This window comes from Xyrauchen texanus, chromosome 2, assembly GCF_025860055.1.
Source record: "Xyrauchen texanus isolate HMW12.3.18 chromosome 2, RBS_HiC_50CHRs, whole genome shotgun sequence".
Lineage (NCBI taxonomy): Eukaryota > Metazoa > Chordata > Actinopteri > Cypriniformes > Catostomidae > Xyrauchen > Xyrauchen texanus.
The window spans coordinates 36338012-36357722 of NC_068277.1; the positions used below are offsets into that span (position 1 = coordinate 36338012).

General features: G+C 39.9%; 1 protein-coding gene across 2 annotated transcripts in view; it reads right to left on the minus strand.

Moving 5' to 3' along the window:
* LOC127618519 (protein naked cuticle homolog 1) overlaps positions 1–19711 on the minus strand; it is a 43516-nt gene that overhangs the window by 6186 nt on the left and 17619 nt on the right. For both annotated transcript variants that reach the window (XM_052091022.1, XM_052091014.1), the window contains exons 4-5: positions 4069–4126; positions 48–151 (exon numbers count right to left, since the gene is read on the minus strand). In XM_052091022.1, coding sequence (XP_051946982.1) covers positions 48–151; positions 4069–4126 — 162 coding nt within the window. The remainder of the gene's footprint in view (positions 1–47; positions 152–4068; positions 4127–19711) is intronic.

A 19711-nucleotide genomic window follows, 5' to 3' on the forward strand; every position in this document is an offset into this window, starting at 1 on the left:
GGTATGATATGTTTGTAAAAGTATGTGTGTATGTGCTTTATAATGACCTCAAACTGTAGTTGTTTGTGTGGTCCGACAGGGACAGACCCCTCAGTGTCCTGCATTCTCTCTTCAGCACTGTAGCTGTCAGTCTTCTCAGGGGGAAGGGCCACTACAGGGGGAACACAGATTAAAAAACACAGAGGAAACCTTTAAAAGAAGTGCTCAAAGAACTCTCAAAACAAGATATTTCATTCTCAGCAGTCAAAGATATGACAGAGAGAGAGAGAGAGAGAGAGAGAGAGAGAGAGAGAGAGAGAGATATTTAAGAATAAAGGGAGAATTACTAGGAAGCACACAGCTATTTTTGGACCAAACTACTATGTCATCTCTTCTATTGCAGACATGTCATATTACACTGGACCAAAGACATACTATTTTGAATTAAAAAATCAAATGTACATATTGTGTGTGGCAGGGCGGAGGGCGGGGCCGGGTCGTGATTCTACACACCCGGTTCCTTATCAGGCTAATCAAGCCTCCGAGAGGGATAAAGGCCGACTGCGGAGGATGGTGCGGGAGAGAGAGATCATTTACGGTCATGTGTGTGTTGTTGTCGTCTTTTGTTTAATTTTATAATTAAAATATAATTTTTATTTTGTATTTTTTTATTTTACCTTTATTTAACCAGGTGAGCACGTAGAGAACACGTTCTCAATTGAAACGGCGACCTGGCCAAGATAAAGCGAAGGTGCAAGACATACAAATAGTTACACATGAAATTATACAAATTACACATTAAATACACAAGGAACAAAATTTTAAGAAAAATACAAGTTTTCTGGACAATAGAGTAGACAGTGTCGGTATATAAACAATTAGTGAAATATAATCTATAGTAAAGGCATCAAGTTGTTATAAAAAAAAAACTAAAAATAGCCAAGCAACTACATAAATAGTAAATGATACTGTGCATGATTGTGCAAGTAGATATTGTACAGTATAACATACAACACGTAAGATAATGTGCATGACAGTGCAAGCATGGTACCAAAGGCACTAGAGCAGAGATAAATTGAATGTGAATTTACATTACCAAGCCGGTTCTCGTCTCCTCCTTTCCATCGAACTACGTTACACTGGTGCCGAAATCCGGGAAGGAGGAGGGATACCCGTTGCAGAGTCCTCGACACTGCTGTCACGGCCGCCGTCCGCGAGTGGGGACTGGACTCCCTGACTGCCTGGAGCGATGGAGCAGCTGCCTTTGGCGGAGGAGAGCCCTGCCATCCCCCAGAAACGCAGAGGGGAGCCGTCCACGAGGGGAGGAGGGAAGTGACTCCCCGACCGCCTGGAGCGGTAGGGCCACTGCAGGGGTGGAGGAGTGTCCCCACGAGTCGCCGGGAACGCGGAGGGGCGTTCTGTCCGCCAGGGGGTCGTGGGTCTGACTCCGGTCCGCCCGGGGAGGAGCGGCTGTCGAGGGTGGAGGAGTGATCAAGGACCATGCAACGGTGTATCAGAGAACCGGAAAGTACGCTTTTTTTTTTTTCATCTCTCTCTCCTCTCTCTCTCTCACTGCCGCTCCGCGTTGGCCTTTTCCCTCTGGTTAAAATTTTACAGTGTTTTTTGGGAGGTACTACACTGTTGCAAGGTCAAGGTCAAGGTAACTTTATTTGTCCCCGAGGGGCAATTTAGATTACAGTCAGCAGAAACAAATATATTAATCAAACAACAACAATAAACGCAACCACAGAAGAACATAATTTGAATTTACCGGGTATTGTTAACAATGGTGATAACAGTCGAAATAAATGACCTTTTTAATCTGTAGGGGTGTACAGGTACCCCCCACCCATTTTTATTATTTCTGTTTCCCTCCCCTTGTCCCCTCCCTCATCCCGGTGGACGGGGATGACCTGCCGGCAGACGAGGCTTCGGGCACGCCCTTCCCCAGGGAAAGGGGGGGGGGGTTGTACGTCATGGCGGGGGCTCCCCTGCCTGAGAGGACGAGGGAGGAATGTGGCAGGGCGGAGGGCGGGGCTGGGTCATGATTCTACACACCCGGTTCCTTATCAGGCTAATCAAGCCTCCGAGAGGGATAAAGGCCGACTGCGGAGGATGGTGCGGGGGAGAGAGAGATCATTTACGGTCATGTGTGTGTTGTTGTCTTTTGTTTAAGTTTATAATTAAATTAAATAATTAAATAATTATTTACATTGCCAAGCCAGTTCTCGCCTCCTCCTTTCCATCGAACTACGTTACATTGTGGTTTTATTTACTCTAACTCTACACTCTTTGATAGTGCCTGGGAAGGTATTGATGGACACAGCAGCCCATGTCCACACTCCAAATCAGTAAACTTTTAGCTGTAGTGCCAGCACTTTTCACAATGCATATTATTTGAAAGCTACTTTATAAAGAAGGGAGGGTTACAATGCCCACTAAGCAATCTATCCATGACAAGGAAAAACTCCCCAAGGTGCTTAGGTTGGATGAGGAAAAAAACGCTGTGAAAAAACAAAACTCTATCTGGGGAACAAACCAAAATGTAAGTTGCTTAATTCAAGGCACGTTGTGGCAGGTTTGATGTCAATGATCCACTGGTTCTCGCGTGAGACGTTACTGCTTAAATATGCCGAAGTGCAAATAAGATTTGAGAGCTACGGCAGAGGGAACGATTTTAATGTGAAATACATTTTCATTTTTGGGTGAACTATTCCTTTGAAAGAGGACTGTGGGAAATTAGCCATATGCCTGACTAAAAAAAGGCCTTACTTCAGAAACACATCCTTGATATCTTATTTAAGTATATGCCTGAAACTCACAACAAAATTCAGAATGACCCACTGAAAAATAAATAATGTAAAAGAGGCCTGCTCTGATTTAGACAATGGCTGTCAGGATTAGTCCTCAATACCCAAATTTCAAAAGCAGTTTTTCGCTTTGTGTATTGTGTGTAATAAGATGGAGATGTTTTAAACGAGAGCAGATCTAACACAGCTCAGAGGACACAGCTCAGCACCAGGCTGGGTCCTGCAGGCTAAATCCCCCGCCCCCCTGCCCCAAATCCCTGTTCTTTGAAGTTCCATTCTCAAACCTTTTGGCCCAGGATCAGTCCGTCTGTAAAACAGAATCTCTAATTAATTAAGCAAAGTCAAATCTGAAACAGTGTTTGTTGTATGAGCCAAAAGGATAGGCAGACACAACAGAATCTCTCTCGCTGTGTCTTCTCTTTATTTCTTCCTCTCTCTCATTCACTTCTCCTCCGTTGATCCGCTCAGATCAAAGAGGACCTGTCTTGTCCCTTTGCAGAGAGAGGCAAGGGAGGATGAATAAAGAAAAGAAAAGCACCAGAGGATGAGAGCAGTCATCCAAGGGAGCTTTTACAGGTTTTTGGAGGGAAACAGCATCAGATCAGGGCTTTTGATCAGGGCCATAGACTCAAAGGCAATGTTGAGCTCCAGGGCCAAAGCCAGCTTGCCAGCCAGCTCACAATATACTGGAGGTGTTTATCTAGAGGACTAACAAATGGCCACAAAGAAACTATACACACTCCGTACAAACACAGATACACACATACACACACAAAGGAAGTGCAAACACACATAGCAATATTCAAAGTCCTTCCCCACAGAGTGATGAGGCCGGCTGCAGAGAACCAGTGACAGAGCTTAAAAACCATGCTATACAGCACAGAGAATTGCTTGGATTGCTTGGCCCAAAGTTTGCTTTGAATCTAAAAGTTCACCTGGAGTTCAGAATCAGTGAGGTGAGTGTTTAATAGCTAAAGTGATTGTTCAGAACAGGCAGACACACACTGAAATACTCAGCCAGATGCTGTAACACCAAGCGATCATTCAAATTTGCTTGGTCAAAACTTCACATCCCATCCTCCAAATACATATTTTTTTGACCTAAAGCCTAGATAAGAAATTTTATCCCCACTCAGACTGATGCGATTAGATGGAATATCAACTTTAAAACCTTGAAGTCTTTATCTAAACCTTGATGACAACCTTATTGCCGTGCTATTTAGGGAGGGAAGTGATTAGAGCTGTGAGGGAATTTTACATGTATGGTGAGACATTTTACCTTCTAAATGATAGTTATCATCACTGATACCCTCTGCACAACCTTCATCCAATGGGTTCTGCTGAGACAGAGAGAAAGAAAGAGAGAAAGTTATCTTCAAAGGAAAATGCTGCAAAAATGACAAAGCCATACACTGTGCCAAACTGTGCAATGACCATATTTACAACAAACAATACACAGATATAAGTCATCTCTTCTTTATTTTTTGCTTTTTGTATTGTGTATTTGTATTTTGTATTTGCTTTGTATTATAGAAACAACATATTATAAGGGAGAGAGTGGGAAAATGGAATCAGGACCTGAACCTGAATCTCCCCCATGAGTAATGCAGCTCAAACACTAGACCAAAGTTCAGAAGAAATAAGGTAAATGTACTGAACGGATGATGTGACACTGTAGGAATGAAAAACATGGAAGATTAATAGACTAGTCTAGTAAAAGTCTATTAATTTTTTCCATAGTTGAATTGATAATTAACAATAAATTAAACCTTTATAGACAGATCTACCGTGAGCTCCGAGTTTGTTAATCGATGGCATATGCTCCTGTTGAAGACAGAAGTCTGCGTAATTTTAGCTTTATTTATTTTTAATAATTAATAGTTAAATTCCTGGGGCGTGTTACAAAAAAACGTAAGATCTTAACTTCAAATTCTAAAGTTAAGATCTGATCAGTTAAGTTAGGAATTTTCACAAATTCATATAACAGAAGCAAATACTTACTGTAGTTAAGATAATGCAATTAGGAACTTTTATTCTGTAATTGATTTTGTTCTAAATGGTAATAATGGTTACGAAAAAGATAAGATAGGATTTTAAAATTAGGATCTTTCTGTAATGTGCCCTCTGGTGAAAAACTACATTACCCGTAAATCTTGGAAGAGAAAGATCCACCAATCAGAGTCCTGGCCAAAACAAGGCCAAAAACTGTACCAAACGAGTTCTGCAGCGACTACATTTTCCCATGTGACCTCCCCACACTCTCAAACTACTTTTATATTTGTAAATACCTGAATATTATAATAAACTTATATTTTACATATACAAGCTCAAAAAACACGTCATTAGGAACACCTGTACACCTACTTATTCATGCGATTATCTAATCAGCCAATCGTGTGGCAGCTGCAATGCATAAAATCAAGATCTCAGTGATTCTGACCATGGTATGATTGTTGGTGCCAGATGGGCTGGGTTGAGTATTTCTGTAACTGCTGATTTCTTGGGATTTTCACGCAAAACTGAAAAGTTTACTCAGAATGTGCCAAAAACAAAAAACATCCAGTGAGCTGCAGTTCTGCGGATGGAAACGCCTTGTTGTTGAGAGAGGTCAACGAAGAATGGCCAGACTGGTTCAAGTTGACAAACCTTGAGGCAGATGGGCTATAATAGCAGAAGACCACGTTGTGCACTTTATTAGGGATTGTAGTTTATTCCCTCTATATATATGTTAAGTACGCAGTATTGTACCTTTGTTTTTGTTTTTTGTTATGTTTCTTCAAAAGTTAATTTGAAATCAACTTTTGTGATGTGATATATTCAGAGCTGGTTGATTTGGTTCATGGCTTTGAATGCTTTTATGAAGACTTCTGAAATCCCTATGGGAAAAACACTTCCTGAACCAAAACAGTTGTAAAAGTGGACAGGCACAGTTACACTCTATATTATGACAGATGGAGCCTGCATGAGAGATGAGAGTCTGTCTAGCACAATCCATAAATAAGAATGTTGCAGGTGTGGTTATCCTGGATATTGGCCCTTTATCAGCTGCCGAGCAACATCCTAAAAATTACATCATTTCAAGTTTCCAAAAATATAGATTTGATGCAGAGATACTAATATCTCTTGTACTCTCTTGACAGGTGATTTAGGGTCAGTGCCTCGTTCTTCCTTTCCCCTTTGTTAGCAGAGGAGTCTAATTTAAAACCATCCTACCTTTTTCCACACATATCAGTCCTCTACAACATATCTGTCATGTTCCCAACCAACCATCAGTCCAGTAAAACTCCTGTCTCTCACACACCTGCTACCTCTATCTCACAGAAAATTCATTTATCATGCCCAGACTGACCCTGCAACTTCTGTTGAAGCTCTGCAGCTGTGTGAATATGTGTACATACACTGTTCCTGCCTATGAGGGGCTGCTTTGTCTTTATCTAATATAGACAGGCTCACTAAATGTCCTTCTGTAGTGCCTCAAGCCATACACTGCCCACTAGAGACACAAAGCCACACACACAAGCACACATTCACCATAATGCTCAAGAGGTTATTCGATAGCATGCAAGGGGAATGAGCAAATTATGCGTTGTCTGGATGATGGATGGGCTGTATTATAATTTAAATACGAGTTCTTCTCTTTTTCTTAAAACAGACTTTCTCCAACTATTTCGCTTTCACTTTTTCACTCATTCTTTCCCTCTGCTTCAAGGTCAAGTTTGGGTAGAGCACTGGAATGAGGCTCCAATAACACTACTTGACCCTTTCAAATGAGTGTGCTGTGTGTGTGAGAGTGAATACATGACTGTGTGTTATTACACAGGACATTGAGGGCTGTGAGAAGCTCATTAAAACCAGTTAAAATCCACGATCCCGGATCCGGGATTTAAAATGACGTCAGTAATAATGTACTTCAAATTTTAAATGTATGTGGAGTTGTTATGAGCTCATATCTGGTACCATTTGAAAGCTTAGAACGTCTACTTTCTTGAGATATGCATCACTTTGGCATTTGTTTTACACTAAGTAACTTATTTACAATAAATTACATAGTTCCACCCATCAAAAGTAGCGTCATAATTATGTGCGTTTTTGAATACGCATATTTCTCATATCGCTCAAATATGACGCACATGTACAAACCATGTATCAAATGAAAGCTCTCATTGCCAGTAAGAAGTTCGAATAAGTCTTTTTATTGAGGTATAATCACATATCTAATACACTTCGAATGAATCATGAAGTATACAATCAACATTTGTAAACATACAAGTGAAATTATTGAATATTTGCCGTGCTACTCGCACTAGACAGCACAGTTAGCCACAAACACTGGGATTTTGCATTTATAGCACTGTAGCCTATATGGGTATGGGGAGACTTTAGATTTGGGTAGGCGGAAATTACACCAAAAAAAGGTAATATTCCTCCCTTCAGATACATTTAAATAGATATTAAATAAAACATGATACATACAAAATTCCTTTTTCAGGTATTTGCTGACATCTAGTGGAAACAGCCAAAACTGTCTACATGCTGCTAGGGCAAACAGGGCTTGAGTTATACACTTTCAAAAATGAATTTATATAAAAAAAATCAAAAAGCGCCTCTTTTTTTAGGAGGGTTATTACTGTTCAGACAACATATATTAAATTTTTTTTAATTTTTAGCAGTGTTTTATGCAACTTCAAAGGGTTTCCTGTAAAATGACACTGTGTATTTAGGCCAAAGTATGTGGGAATGGGAAGCTTTTTAATTTGGGTAGGCCAAATCCAGGCGGAAATCCCCAAAAATGGCAAGGATCTTAAGAGGCTAATTCCTCAAGTTCACCTCCAAGAGGCGTTTAGCACAATCACGGTGGCGTCTGTCTGCCCATCTGAGAGACCTTTAAAAAGCTCTATAAAGCTCTTCCGCAGTTATACATCCCCACACATTATCACCCTTCTTGCGTCATCTCTTCTCATCCCCACCAGAGTCTCTGGATCCCCACAATTCCCAAAAATCAGCTGAAACAGGCTCAACCACATAATAGTAATAATAAAAGTAACAATAATAATTTATACAGCTAAATATTTGTGACAGGCCGGAGGGCGGGGCAGGGTCGTGATGCTACACACCTGGCCCCTAATCAGGCTAATCAAACCTCAGAGACGGATAAAGGCCAACTGGAGACTGCAGTGGGACAGAGAGAGATATTTACGGGCAGCTGTCCGACACCTTTGTGTAGGACAGCACAAAGGTGTCGACAGCCGCCTCCTTTCCATTAATCCCTTTACAATCATTTTTATATTTTTAAATTTCTAGCAAAAAGAAATATGAGCATCACCAATAAGAAACAATAACAGATACAAGAGCAATAGAAGAAAGATGATATTGCAAACTTGGATGGAAACATACATAAAAAATGGCATGAAGTATTACAGAATACCCTGAATGTGGCTACCTCAAGGATATAATTTTACTTGACTTCACTAATAAAAATTCTTTCAAACTTCCAGGTGAGATCTCATGTAAACAATGGAGAACATATCAATATTTCTCAGATTTATAATTTTTATGGACAAAAGTGCTATTGGATGTCATAGAATGAACCCTTGTCGTGGACAATTGACCCAAGCGTGGCGAATTGGATTCATCTGGCGATCGCAATTTCATAATAAAGGTATGAAGTCCCGTTTTGATCTTGTATGTTTTCATTTGTACTCCTGGCACAAATAAACAAATTGCTGTTTCAGGAGGATTGCTATCAAGCAACAGAGACCGGATATCAATGTTGAACCCTTAGACCTTTAAAAAGATGTATAATTCATTAACATTAATTACATATATAGATGGTAAATTATATATAAAATGTAAGCAGAGTGACGTCACTCCCGAGTGCGAACAAATACGTATCAACAGGTTAATATAGCCTTCACCAAAGCCTTGTGAAAGGGACCTTGGTGAAATAAATAACTTATTTCGTTCGGTACAATATTTCGAGTGATATTCCCCGAGCGCCTCCAAGGGCGCATTAATGCCGATCCATAAAACGCAGCGTTTTCGTTCTCTATACGTACTTCCACGTTCTCATCGCACGCCCGACTGTTGTGGCGCGCCTCTAACACCTAGCGGTAGGCTCCGCACCACATCCCCTTATTCATCAGATTAATTCCTGCAGTGTGACAACAGCGAGTGAATCCTATCTCATGGCATATTTACATTTTATCATCATTCGGGCATCATTAAAGTGCAGAAATTCGTATGGCATGTCTTCATAAATCATTCACTCATCATTGTTCAGACCACGTTTCAATCTATGGGGATCTTCAAGCACTTGGGGCTTTATCAATGTCCCAAATTACAAAGCTCAGAGTCTAACAGTCATATCAGCCCAACTACATTACTTTTAAGTATCAAAGCATTTCGATATGAGCCATTCCCTTTTAATGTGCATGGTCAGGGACGTTACATTTTAGTAGCAGGTAAGCAGGTCTGTCAATCACTGGATAAAACCTGTGCCAAGTCAAGCTCATAAATATAAACTTATTACTGTTAAAGGAGACCTATTATGCCCATTTTTACAAGATTTAATAAGTCCCAGGTGTCTCCAGAATGCGCCTGTGAAGTTTCATCTCAAAATACCCCACGGATCATTTACTATACTATGTTATAAATGTCTCTTTAGAGTGGAATCAAAAATACACTGATTTTGTGCATGTCTCTTTAAATGCAAATGAGCTTCCACTCCCCGCCCCCTTTCCGGAAGAGGGCTGTGCCTTTTCAGCTTCAGACACTACAGCAACAACAAATCAGAACCAATATTATTGACAGCGTAAATACCGGTGTTCAGCTATATATGTATGAATATATATGTATATCCGGTCTCCGCGAATGCAGTCAGAGGCAATGGTAACTTTAGCTCATTAGCCGTGGAATCAGCACATTCGGAAAAGAGATTTTCAAATATTCGCAAAACTTATTCAGTACATGAAGACTCTTGTTCACTTTTACAGCCAACAACAAAACTCTTAGGAAGCTGATACATTATTCTTCTCACCGTATTTGCTCCAGCTTGAGGAAGAAGGAAAAAAAAAAAAAACGGCCACGACTCTCGAATTTCTAGGCATCATGCTCTATTCTCTAAACACGCAAGCTTCCCTGCCTAAAGAAACACGACAGGATTAGGTCTATTTGGACGTCGTTCTCTGGTCAGTTTGGGTCTCATAACGCAATCTCCAGTCCCTATCAGGTCACCTCAATTTTGCCATGCTTATCATTCCTCAATGCCACTCCTTCGTTTCCCGCCTCCTCACACTAGCTCATTCCGTAGACAACCTCTCCTACCTATCAATCGATGATGGCTGCTGCGAATCCCCGGATGACATGTCCCTATTCACAGACGTGGTTCCCTCCATTGGATTCAGGGGTTACTTTCTAGGATCATAGTTCACAGGGAAATGGCCAGAATTATACTTTTTTTCAATATAGCTTCCTATGCTCCATCCACTCTCTTCGAAATGAATCCCATTGTTAGATAATTTCATCATTTAATGTATTTAATAAATTTTTCTCGATGCAGCTCAGCTGAGGGAAGAAAGAAATTACACAGAGACCCAAGCTATCAAATCCTTCCACGTTTATTCGTACAGCACTTCTTTATATGGTCCAGCAAAACAAAATTCCCCTATACCCTCCAATGAAATAGTTCTTTACCCTATATGGGGTAACATATATGTTTGAGTACAGAAATAGGAAATACATTCCCAGAACTGCTGCAGCTGCGTTTTGTGATGACACAGCAAGCTACATCAACAAGAGAAGTTTAAAAGAGGCCTTTATTATTCCACACCTATCGTCACGGCCAGCGTCATATGGGTTCCATTCAGACACACAAAGGCATCGTAGTTATGCGACAATTCCGCAGTCGTCACTATAATCAATAAAGGCTGGTCCTCCTCGAACCATCATATCCCTTATGAGACGTCTGACATGGCAGAGTATTTCCTGCAACTTCATTATCCCAGCCAGACACATTCCTGGGGTTTTCAATGTAATCTCTGACTCCCTCCCTCATTTTGCAGAAGTTCCACAGACCAGCTTCTACTGCCACCCTTCGAGGTATACTGCAATCCACAATTCCTATCTCCGGCAGGATATGAGTTCCAAGTACTACAACTTTGGACCGCCAGACGGGGCCTAAGACAGAGAGACATTACTTTTCTGTTTTAAATTCATGGCATCTTCAATTTCACTCAAGTCTGCGAGTCTTCCTGATGGAAACCATGTTACTGTATGATTACCATACACACAGTATTTACATGGTATTCCAATGTACTTAAAAGAATCCTGTGGAATTACCATGTTACATTTCCAAATATCCATGGTACTTTTGGTCCTTTTTTTGTCAGTGAACAGCCAACCTTACAAATAGGACAACTAACAACACGCTACACACAGGGCTAACACTCTTGTATCAGCTCCATTACACAGAAACACACTGCATTACACTGACCTGGAGACTGTGCTTTAAATGAATAGCTTTTGCATGCTGTTCTGAAAACATCACAGGCTAATTGGCCATGAAGAGTGTAATCAATAGTGGCTGATTTCTTTTCAACTTTGTAACATGAAGCTGAAGAGGGATCTGCACACACGCAGCAAAGCGGGTGTGAGGGTATGTGACCATGTGCTTCAGGTCACTCTCTAATGTATGGACACTGAGTGCCATTAATAATGCAATTGAAAACACTAAGAAGAAAAAAAAAAAAGTCTTTTGAACAGAGTTTGCATGTGAAGACTTTAGATTAGATTAAAAGCGTTATTTTGTAATTTCACAGATGTAGTTATTGGCATTTTAAACAAATGAAAATCATCTCTTTGAACTTCTTGAGACCCAGTGTGAACACATATTATGTCTATATTTATTTCTGGTCTGTATTACAGAGTGTTTATAAATGTTTATAACAGATGGAACAATGGCATTTCTGGTGTGGGTATTTTCCCTCACAAGCATCATGAAAAGCCTGTGAAACATCAACAAGGCCTTCACTCAATCTTTGCCAGCATCCAGAAACTATTTTCCAGACACCGTGTTTTACACTCTGCAGAAAACCAACCAGAACTTTTTTGTTTTAACACAAGCCAAACTGATCTGTAGAAGTACATGAATTCAGTATTAAAATGTAAATGTTAATAAAGAGTTAAATGAGAACAAAGAACAGCAAAAGTGAAAAACAGTACCGAACCGTTCATGCATTCAAGAGCAATGAGACTGAAAACAGCACGAAATGCTGAAAAGCTGCCCAAAACATGTATCGACCAACAATTAAAAAATAGCAAACATAATGCAAGAATGTGTCCTGTAGAATCCATTCACACAGGACACATTCTGTCTGCACTATTTTTAAGAAAACGTTCAATGCAACACAACGTGAATTTTTAAGAAAACGTTCAATGCAACACAACGTGAATAGGAGTTAAAGGTGCTGTAAGTTACTTTTTTTTTTTTTAATGACATGCAGAAAATGTCCCTATTACCTGTCAAAAATAGATGCCATGAATATCACACATATCTCTAACACCCCTGGGCTCTGTAAACAGCTGGGGGGAAAAATACCGCAGGACAAGGTCAGATTCTTTGTTTAGCCAATTAGAAGACTTTGAAACACTTCCTGCATGACAAACTTTCTGCGCGTTGACAGTGCAGTGATTTTGACCGTGGCATGATTATTGGTGCCAGACGGGCTGGTTTGAGTATTTCTGTAACCACTGATCTCCTGGGATTTTCATGAACAACAATCTCAAATGTTTACTCAGAATGATGCCAAAACACAACAACAACAAAAAAAAAAAAACATCAAGTGAGCACGGTTCTGTGGATGCAAATGCCTTGTCGATGAGAGAGGTCAACGGAGAATGGTCAAAGACTGGTTTCAAGCTGACATTAACTCTCTGTACAATTGTAGTAAGCAGAATAGCATCTCAGAATGCACAAAATGTTGAACCTTGAGGTAGATGGGCTACACTATTAGGACCATAGTGTTCCTAATAAAGTACTTAGGGAAAAGGAAGCTGAGAGTGCCAGTTTGAGAGTTGTCCATTTGTTTCGCTTTGATGCTATTTTGCTACCATTGCTAGTACCTAGTGTACAAGTACCTGTACAATGTCAGTGTAACTGTTTGGTTTTACTGACATCAAATCCATTTTCTTTTCTTACCCGTGAATCTGAGATACCTTTTTTCAGTTCAACCACAAACAAATAAATGTATAAACAGTGAAACAAAGTCTTCTTCATATTCATACCCGTGAATCTGAGATACCTTTTTTCAGTTCAACCACAAACAAATAAATGTATAAACAGTGAAATAAAGTCTTCTTCATATTCAAATGTTACCATCCACCGTGTACCTGTTTTGTCCATTTTGTGATAGGGTCTCATCCCACTAATCATCAAAATTAGTTTTTGAAACACAGTCAACTTGAATATTAGGGATGCTCCAATCAGGATTTTAATATCTGATACGATCTACATTTTGCATCTCATCAGTCGATGCTGATCATTTAACATTTTATCAGCAGCTGACAAAACTGGTTATATTTAAGCTTTCTGCTCAATGTCAATGTTAACTACATTTCCCTGTTGGTAAAACCATAACTGATGCCAAGTTTTTGCTGTCAAATATAATGTTGGTTGATTGAATAATTCAGTATACACAAAATATAAATGTTACTCTTTATTCTAGGCCTTAAAAACTAGTAGACTTATACAAACTATTCTTTACTGTATATATGATAGTCCTAAAGAATGAGGCTTAATGTCAAACTGAAGTTGAACTGATAACCCATTGGTGTAATTCAATTTAAAGTGAAATTTATGGTTAGTTTGTCACCATTGAATTAATTATTTTTATTCATTATTTTATTATATTTAATTTAGCAATGCATTATATTTTAGTAACTAAAGATTTGATATAGATTTATTATATGTATGTTCCATCCTTTTCATTTTGTTGGATGTTGGTAATATTTGTTCCGATTTCACTTGTTTCCGCGGGGTGTGTAATAAGTGCAACACGCTCTCTCGTGAGGTAAACAAAAAATGCTGTTTGCTCAGCAATCATTTAATAAAGATGTTTGAATTATACCCCATCTTGTATTCCACGTTATTATTATGATACTTGTGCCTTGCGGAGACTGAGATGCTAATACCGCAGATAATAATAAAAAACGCTTCACGCAGGATATAAATAAAATAAAAAAACGATGAGTGGACAAAGGTGTCTGAAATTGTTAGTGTGCCAGGTGAGTTGATGAAGTGGATATTATTGTTTATATAATATTATATAATAATATATTCAAATATTTAATGAGGATATACGCTACTTGTGATATGTCGTCAAAAAGATACCGGTCGACATGTCTGGATGTTTTGTGGCCCCTTTAAATATAGTTCACAAAACCAAGCATTCAGAACGAATGTTGCCGCCTATTTCAAATACGTCAGAGCATCCACACATTTTCAATAGCGTTGTTGGCAGGGCAGCCAGAGTGAATTTTTACGCTCTCGCCACCTCTGGTTTGAACGCAAGGTCACTCTAAGCATGAGAGGGAGTTGTGGAGCACAGAACCGCTCTGAAAACACTGTAACAATGCGCTAACTTAATATAGACTGGACTGAGCAGCGCAAATAAACTTTGAAGGGAGCAGACTATTTATTTAATTAAATCGCAGCCGTTGTAATTTAATAATCGCAAAAGGTCATATCGCGGTTTCGATTTCATTTTGATTAATTGTGCAGCCCTAATCCTGAGACAAGATTCAATATGTACCTGAATTAGATTATGGTACTGAATGTGTCATTGTTTGTCATTACAGTATGTGTGCATGTATCTGTACATGTGAGTGTGGGAGTAAGTGAACACAAATGTTTGTGTATGTTGTGGAAAGTCCTACAATACTCTGTGTCTGTATTTTATGTCTGTTCGCCACAACACATGAGCTGATGGACAATTTACACAGCTGATGGCAGTTCTGCATGATCCCAGGCCAGACACACAAACACATAAAACACACATACATAGTTATCCATGAACAGTCGCCAACTCTTTGCTGGGTCACAGCCTTGAAACTTCATCAAACCCGGGAAAACCTAATTACGACTGTCTCTCTCTCTCTGTCACCTTCTCACTCCTACTCTGTCACATTCAGTTTTTACACTCACAGACCACAGCAATAATCATATTAAAACAAGGAATGAAAGACAGACAAGAAACAATCCGGGTTCTGCACAATCTTGTGAACTGAAGTCAACCAGTATCACTACATTTTTAAGTCAGTTCAAGCCTTCACATAGACACAAGCACCTACAGGTGCCATATTTCACCAGCGAGACAATAAACTGCGCACATTTATGAGCGCTGACAGAATAAGACCTGCTACTAAATTCTTTTTAATCTGCCACGTCTGTTTTCTTGCTTACGCGTATAAAGTTACATGCTCCCAGATCTCAGGAGAGGGATGTATATGCTAGCCCGCCCCCAAGCACAGAGGGCACGGCAAACCAGTCTTCGCTAGCTAGAGGTCTAATCCAAAAATGACTCCCTAAACTCCCCTCAGTACCCTTACTCTACATACTTTCCTACATGTGAGGATGAAAGAGTCTGGAGTGCAGTGACCTACATAAGCACCCCATACTAACTGCAGAACAGACATCCCAGACAACATGAATTACTGACTGGAATGTCAGTACTGCATGCTTAATGTTAGTGACACACTAACCAATTTGATCTTTTTGATAATGGTAGGGAATGTCGCACTGTTGTTGCTGGAATCTTGATGGTTTGTCACACTCACTGCTTAAGAATGGAAAAGAGGTAACAAATTCAATGACTGTCTCCAACATTTCTTTAACGATTCCCTGTCATATATTCTATCATGTATTACATAATCAACGTGAAGCTCACCGGAATAAAACAGAAGCAACGTTTAAACAGAAACAATCGGAATAGACTTAATTAGGATGCAATTCATGGAGTGGCTTCACCCTGTGAATATGTGTGATGTGTATTCGTCCCTTTGGGGCTTGCCATAGAAAGTGTATGTTCATGTGCGCCAGGGGCGCTTGTCTGGTTCAGAGAGAAAAAGGTTTACGTTCAATAAACACAGAATGTTTTGCCTCTTCTTTCCTTATTGTATCATTAATTTAAGCGAACCCCACTCTGTAACTCCTAATAAGTTATCAGAACTAAAAAAAAATTACATTTTAATGGGAATTAACATTAAATTTAACTCTTGGGCTGAACTTAAAATGATCAAGCTGTAAACTCAACTTGAATACTTCAAGTGGAAGAAAACTATCTAGCTAGAACTAGCTAGTACAGTGAATGCTAGCATGCCAAATGCATGCTAATTGGAAACACAATTCTTTTTTTAGCATAGCAATTGCTCAACAAGTAAAACAATGTACTGTAAAGTAGAGGTCGACCGATAGTGGATTTTACCAATACTGATAAATAAGTTGGGCAGTACCTGCCGATTAATCAACTGATAGTTTTTAAAATTGACACTGAATGAAAAAATAACACAAGTAAAATAGTGCTGAACCCAAAAATAAACAGTACTGACTGAACCATGAAATTTTATTTGATTAAATGTTTTCCTCTCCCCTTTTTCTCCCCAATTTGGAATGTCCAATTCCCAATTGACTCTAAGTCCTCGTGATGGTGACTCGCCTCAATCCGGGTGGCAAAGGGACAAATCGCAGCATTTTATAATTTGGCTTGTTGAGCGCGTTACCGTGGAGACATAGCGCATGTGGAGGCTCACGCTATTCTCCACACACAACTCACCACGCGCCTCAACGGGAGCGGGAACCACTTTACAGTGACCACGAGGCAGTTACCCCATGTGGCTCTACCCTCCCTAGCAAATGGGTCAATTTGGTTGCTTAGGAGACCTGGCTGGAGTCACTCAGCATGACCTGGATTTGAAGTATTGTACTTTTTAAATGAAATAAATAGTATGAAACAGTATATGATAAATAGTATGTGTTTTGGGAAAACTCATCAATAAACAGTTCACATGGTGTTACATTTGCACTGATTCTTGCTACTCCTGACTCAAGCTTCATAATAACAGCTAAATAAAATACCACATTGTTTTTTATTCAGTACAGTTGTATGTAAAGTAGCAATATTCCCAGATAGCGGTGGTATTCGGCTGAACTCGGTGGTGAAGTGGCTCAGACTATGAGCACAGGTCATGTTCTTTTCAAACAGATGGAACACAACAGACTATAACCACATTTAAACAACTCATTGCTTAATCTGAGAAACGCTTATAAGAGAGCAAGACGCAACAGCCAAAGACCTCCACAACTGTAAGGGGCTGATCGCCCTGAACGCTTTTGCAAACATCTATTTGTTTTTCTATGTAAATGCGCGCTAGACGAATGTTTTTGTTTCACTGTATTTTGATTATGCTGCATCTTGTGCAGCATAATCAATCTTAATCAATCAATCTGTAAAGCAATCTTAAATTGAACCTGTCCTCAACATAAGCTCAAGCTTCATTATTCACCATAGTTTTAACCTCCACAAACTTAAACCAACATAAACTCTTCTAAATAACATAAAACATTTAACAGTAACGAGTCTCCCCCTTCACATTCATCTTGCGCAAAGACACATTATATAACACTTAATTTTAACATTTACTCTCCCTATCGATTGCCATGCAAATCATGCTGGAAAAAGAAATCCCCTGCCAAGTTTCAGTTAAAATTATGTTCTTGAAAATTTAAAGAGTGAAGTTGATTAAACGCAACACAATAAAACAATTCAAGTGTCACGAACCCCGCTCCTCTGCTTCTCCCCGCATCGTCTAACACACACACGCACATTCCCTCACTCCGCCCCCTCGACCTTTCACGCTCTTTTTGCTCGCTCGAGCCCTCACGCCCACTTTGCTCCTTCTCGCTCACATGCTCGTAGGCAATCTCCCTTCCTCGAGTTTCTCACGCGCTTCCAATCCTCCTGCACATTAGTTTCACCTGCACTCGTCTCAATCACCCCTTTATTCGTTACACCTGCTCCGCTCGTTAGTTCCCCTATTTATATCACAGCACATTCGTTTCACACCCGTTGGTTATTGTATTTAGATTCCCGTGTCTTTGCCCCCCGCTAGTCTCGTCTAGTTTTGACCCCCCTTTGATTCGTTACCCCTTAGCTTGCCAGCTCTCTTGTTCCCCTAGTACCCCTGACTACTCCCTTTGTAAGTTTACCCGCCTCTCGATCCTGTTTACCCCGGCTTTGACCCTCGCTCCCCTCGACTACTCTCCCAGATTTGCCCCCTTTACTCTCTTTGATTCCCCGGCTTTTGACCCTACGTTACCCTGACCATTCTCCCATTGGATTTACCCTGTTATGTACTTTTGCCTGCTTTATTTTTATTAAAGCAGTTTTTCCTCCGACATTGTGACTGTCTCGTCTTGTGTGTGTGTGTGCGGGTTACATCAAGTTACTTGAAATGTGTCCGTTTCGTGAACTCAAACGAAAGGGAAAATTATTAATACTCATCAAGGTTCAAATATTTAAAAGAAACTGTGTGATGTAATTTTTCTGTACTCCAAATTTTTTTTATTTTTGAGCATTAGGGTTTACAGTGCAGAAAAATACTATTTACATGCACATTGAAAATTCGATTCCAGTAGGCATAAAACAATAATATGTATTTTTAAAATGTTTTAGTTGAACTGAAATACCAGTCCGTTTTTTTGAGGTCTGATTATCAGATCTAGCGATAATGCAAGAAAAGCAAGTTACTCGGACCGTAATTGGCCTCTGCGTTATGCATTGTCACTTATTTATCATCCTTCCTTCAAATTTTCAAATATGCATTGTGTCCTGTGTACTAGTACAAACAGATGAAGACTGTAGCTCAACTAGGCAAAACCCGCTGTATAACTGCACATGTAAACATACTGAGTACAGCTTGTCTGTTCCTCAGTGTGAATTGGGGGTAAGGAGCTCATTGGAAACTGCCAAGGCCATAAGAATCCACCCCAAGCAACTGCCTGATTGGTTGTTTTCAGAGGCCGCAGACAGAGTTGGTAGGGCCATTTACTCAGCAGGAAGTTGAGTTGGAGGGGCTGTAAACTCAAACCTGCTAACAGTTGTGCACATCAGCTCCCTTTCGATTTTTGAAAAATGATGTACATGGTGCTTATGGTTGAAAATCTGCAGAAATCTAAAAACCATTCGGGCTGCACTTGGCATCATAACAGATCTGGGGCGAGCTTGTGACGAACAGAGTGGGGAAGATTTACAGTGGATGGAAGATTGTGGTATACTGCCAGTTTGTGTGTGGAGTTATGAAACAACCCTTGCTTCAATGTTCAGCATTTTATAGTTAAAGTCCTAATAATCATTTGCCAGACATAGCAGAAAAAGCCCATTCCACGCATCCAGAATCCAAACACATGCTGCTAATTACTGAATCACATGTCTCTAAATCAAGGCAAGCTGAGCAACAGAAATGCAGTGAATGAGTGAGTGTGTGTCCAGATCTGTGCGTCTGTTAAAATGGTAAGCTTGCCTGAAGGCAAAGATAATAGGAGAATTAGACCATTATTAGATGTTTATCATTGTATGTAGAATTGATTTCGTCAACTCCTCCCTCCTCTTCCTTAAAACACAGTGAGAAAAACAGCACTTTGCACACATACATATATTAATACATACACAGTCCCATAAATGCACCTCTCATCTCACGGTCACAGCAGAAACCAGGGACAGATTAGAGATGCTCACTCAGCAGTGAGAGAGAGAAAGAGAGAGAGAGAGAGAGAGAGAGAGAGGCGGAGTCTGTATATCTAAATGAAAGGGGTCATTTTAGAGTCAAGACATCCAATGAAGCTTTTAACAATCCTTGCAGCATGCCTTGGT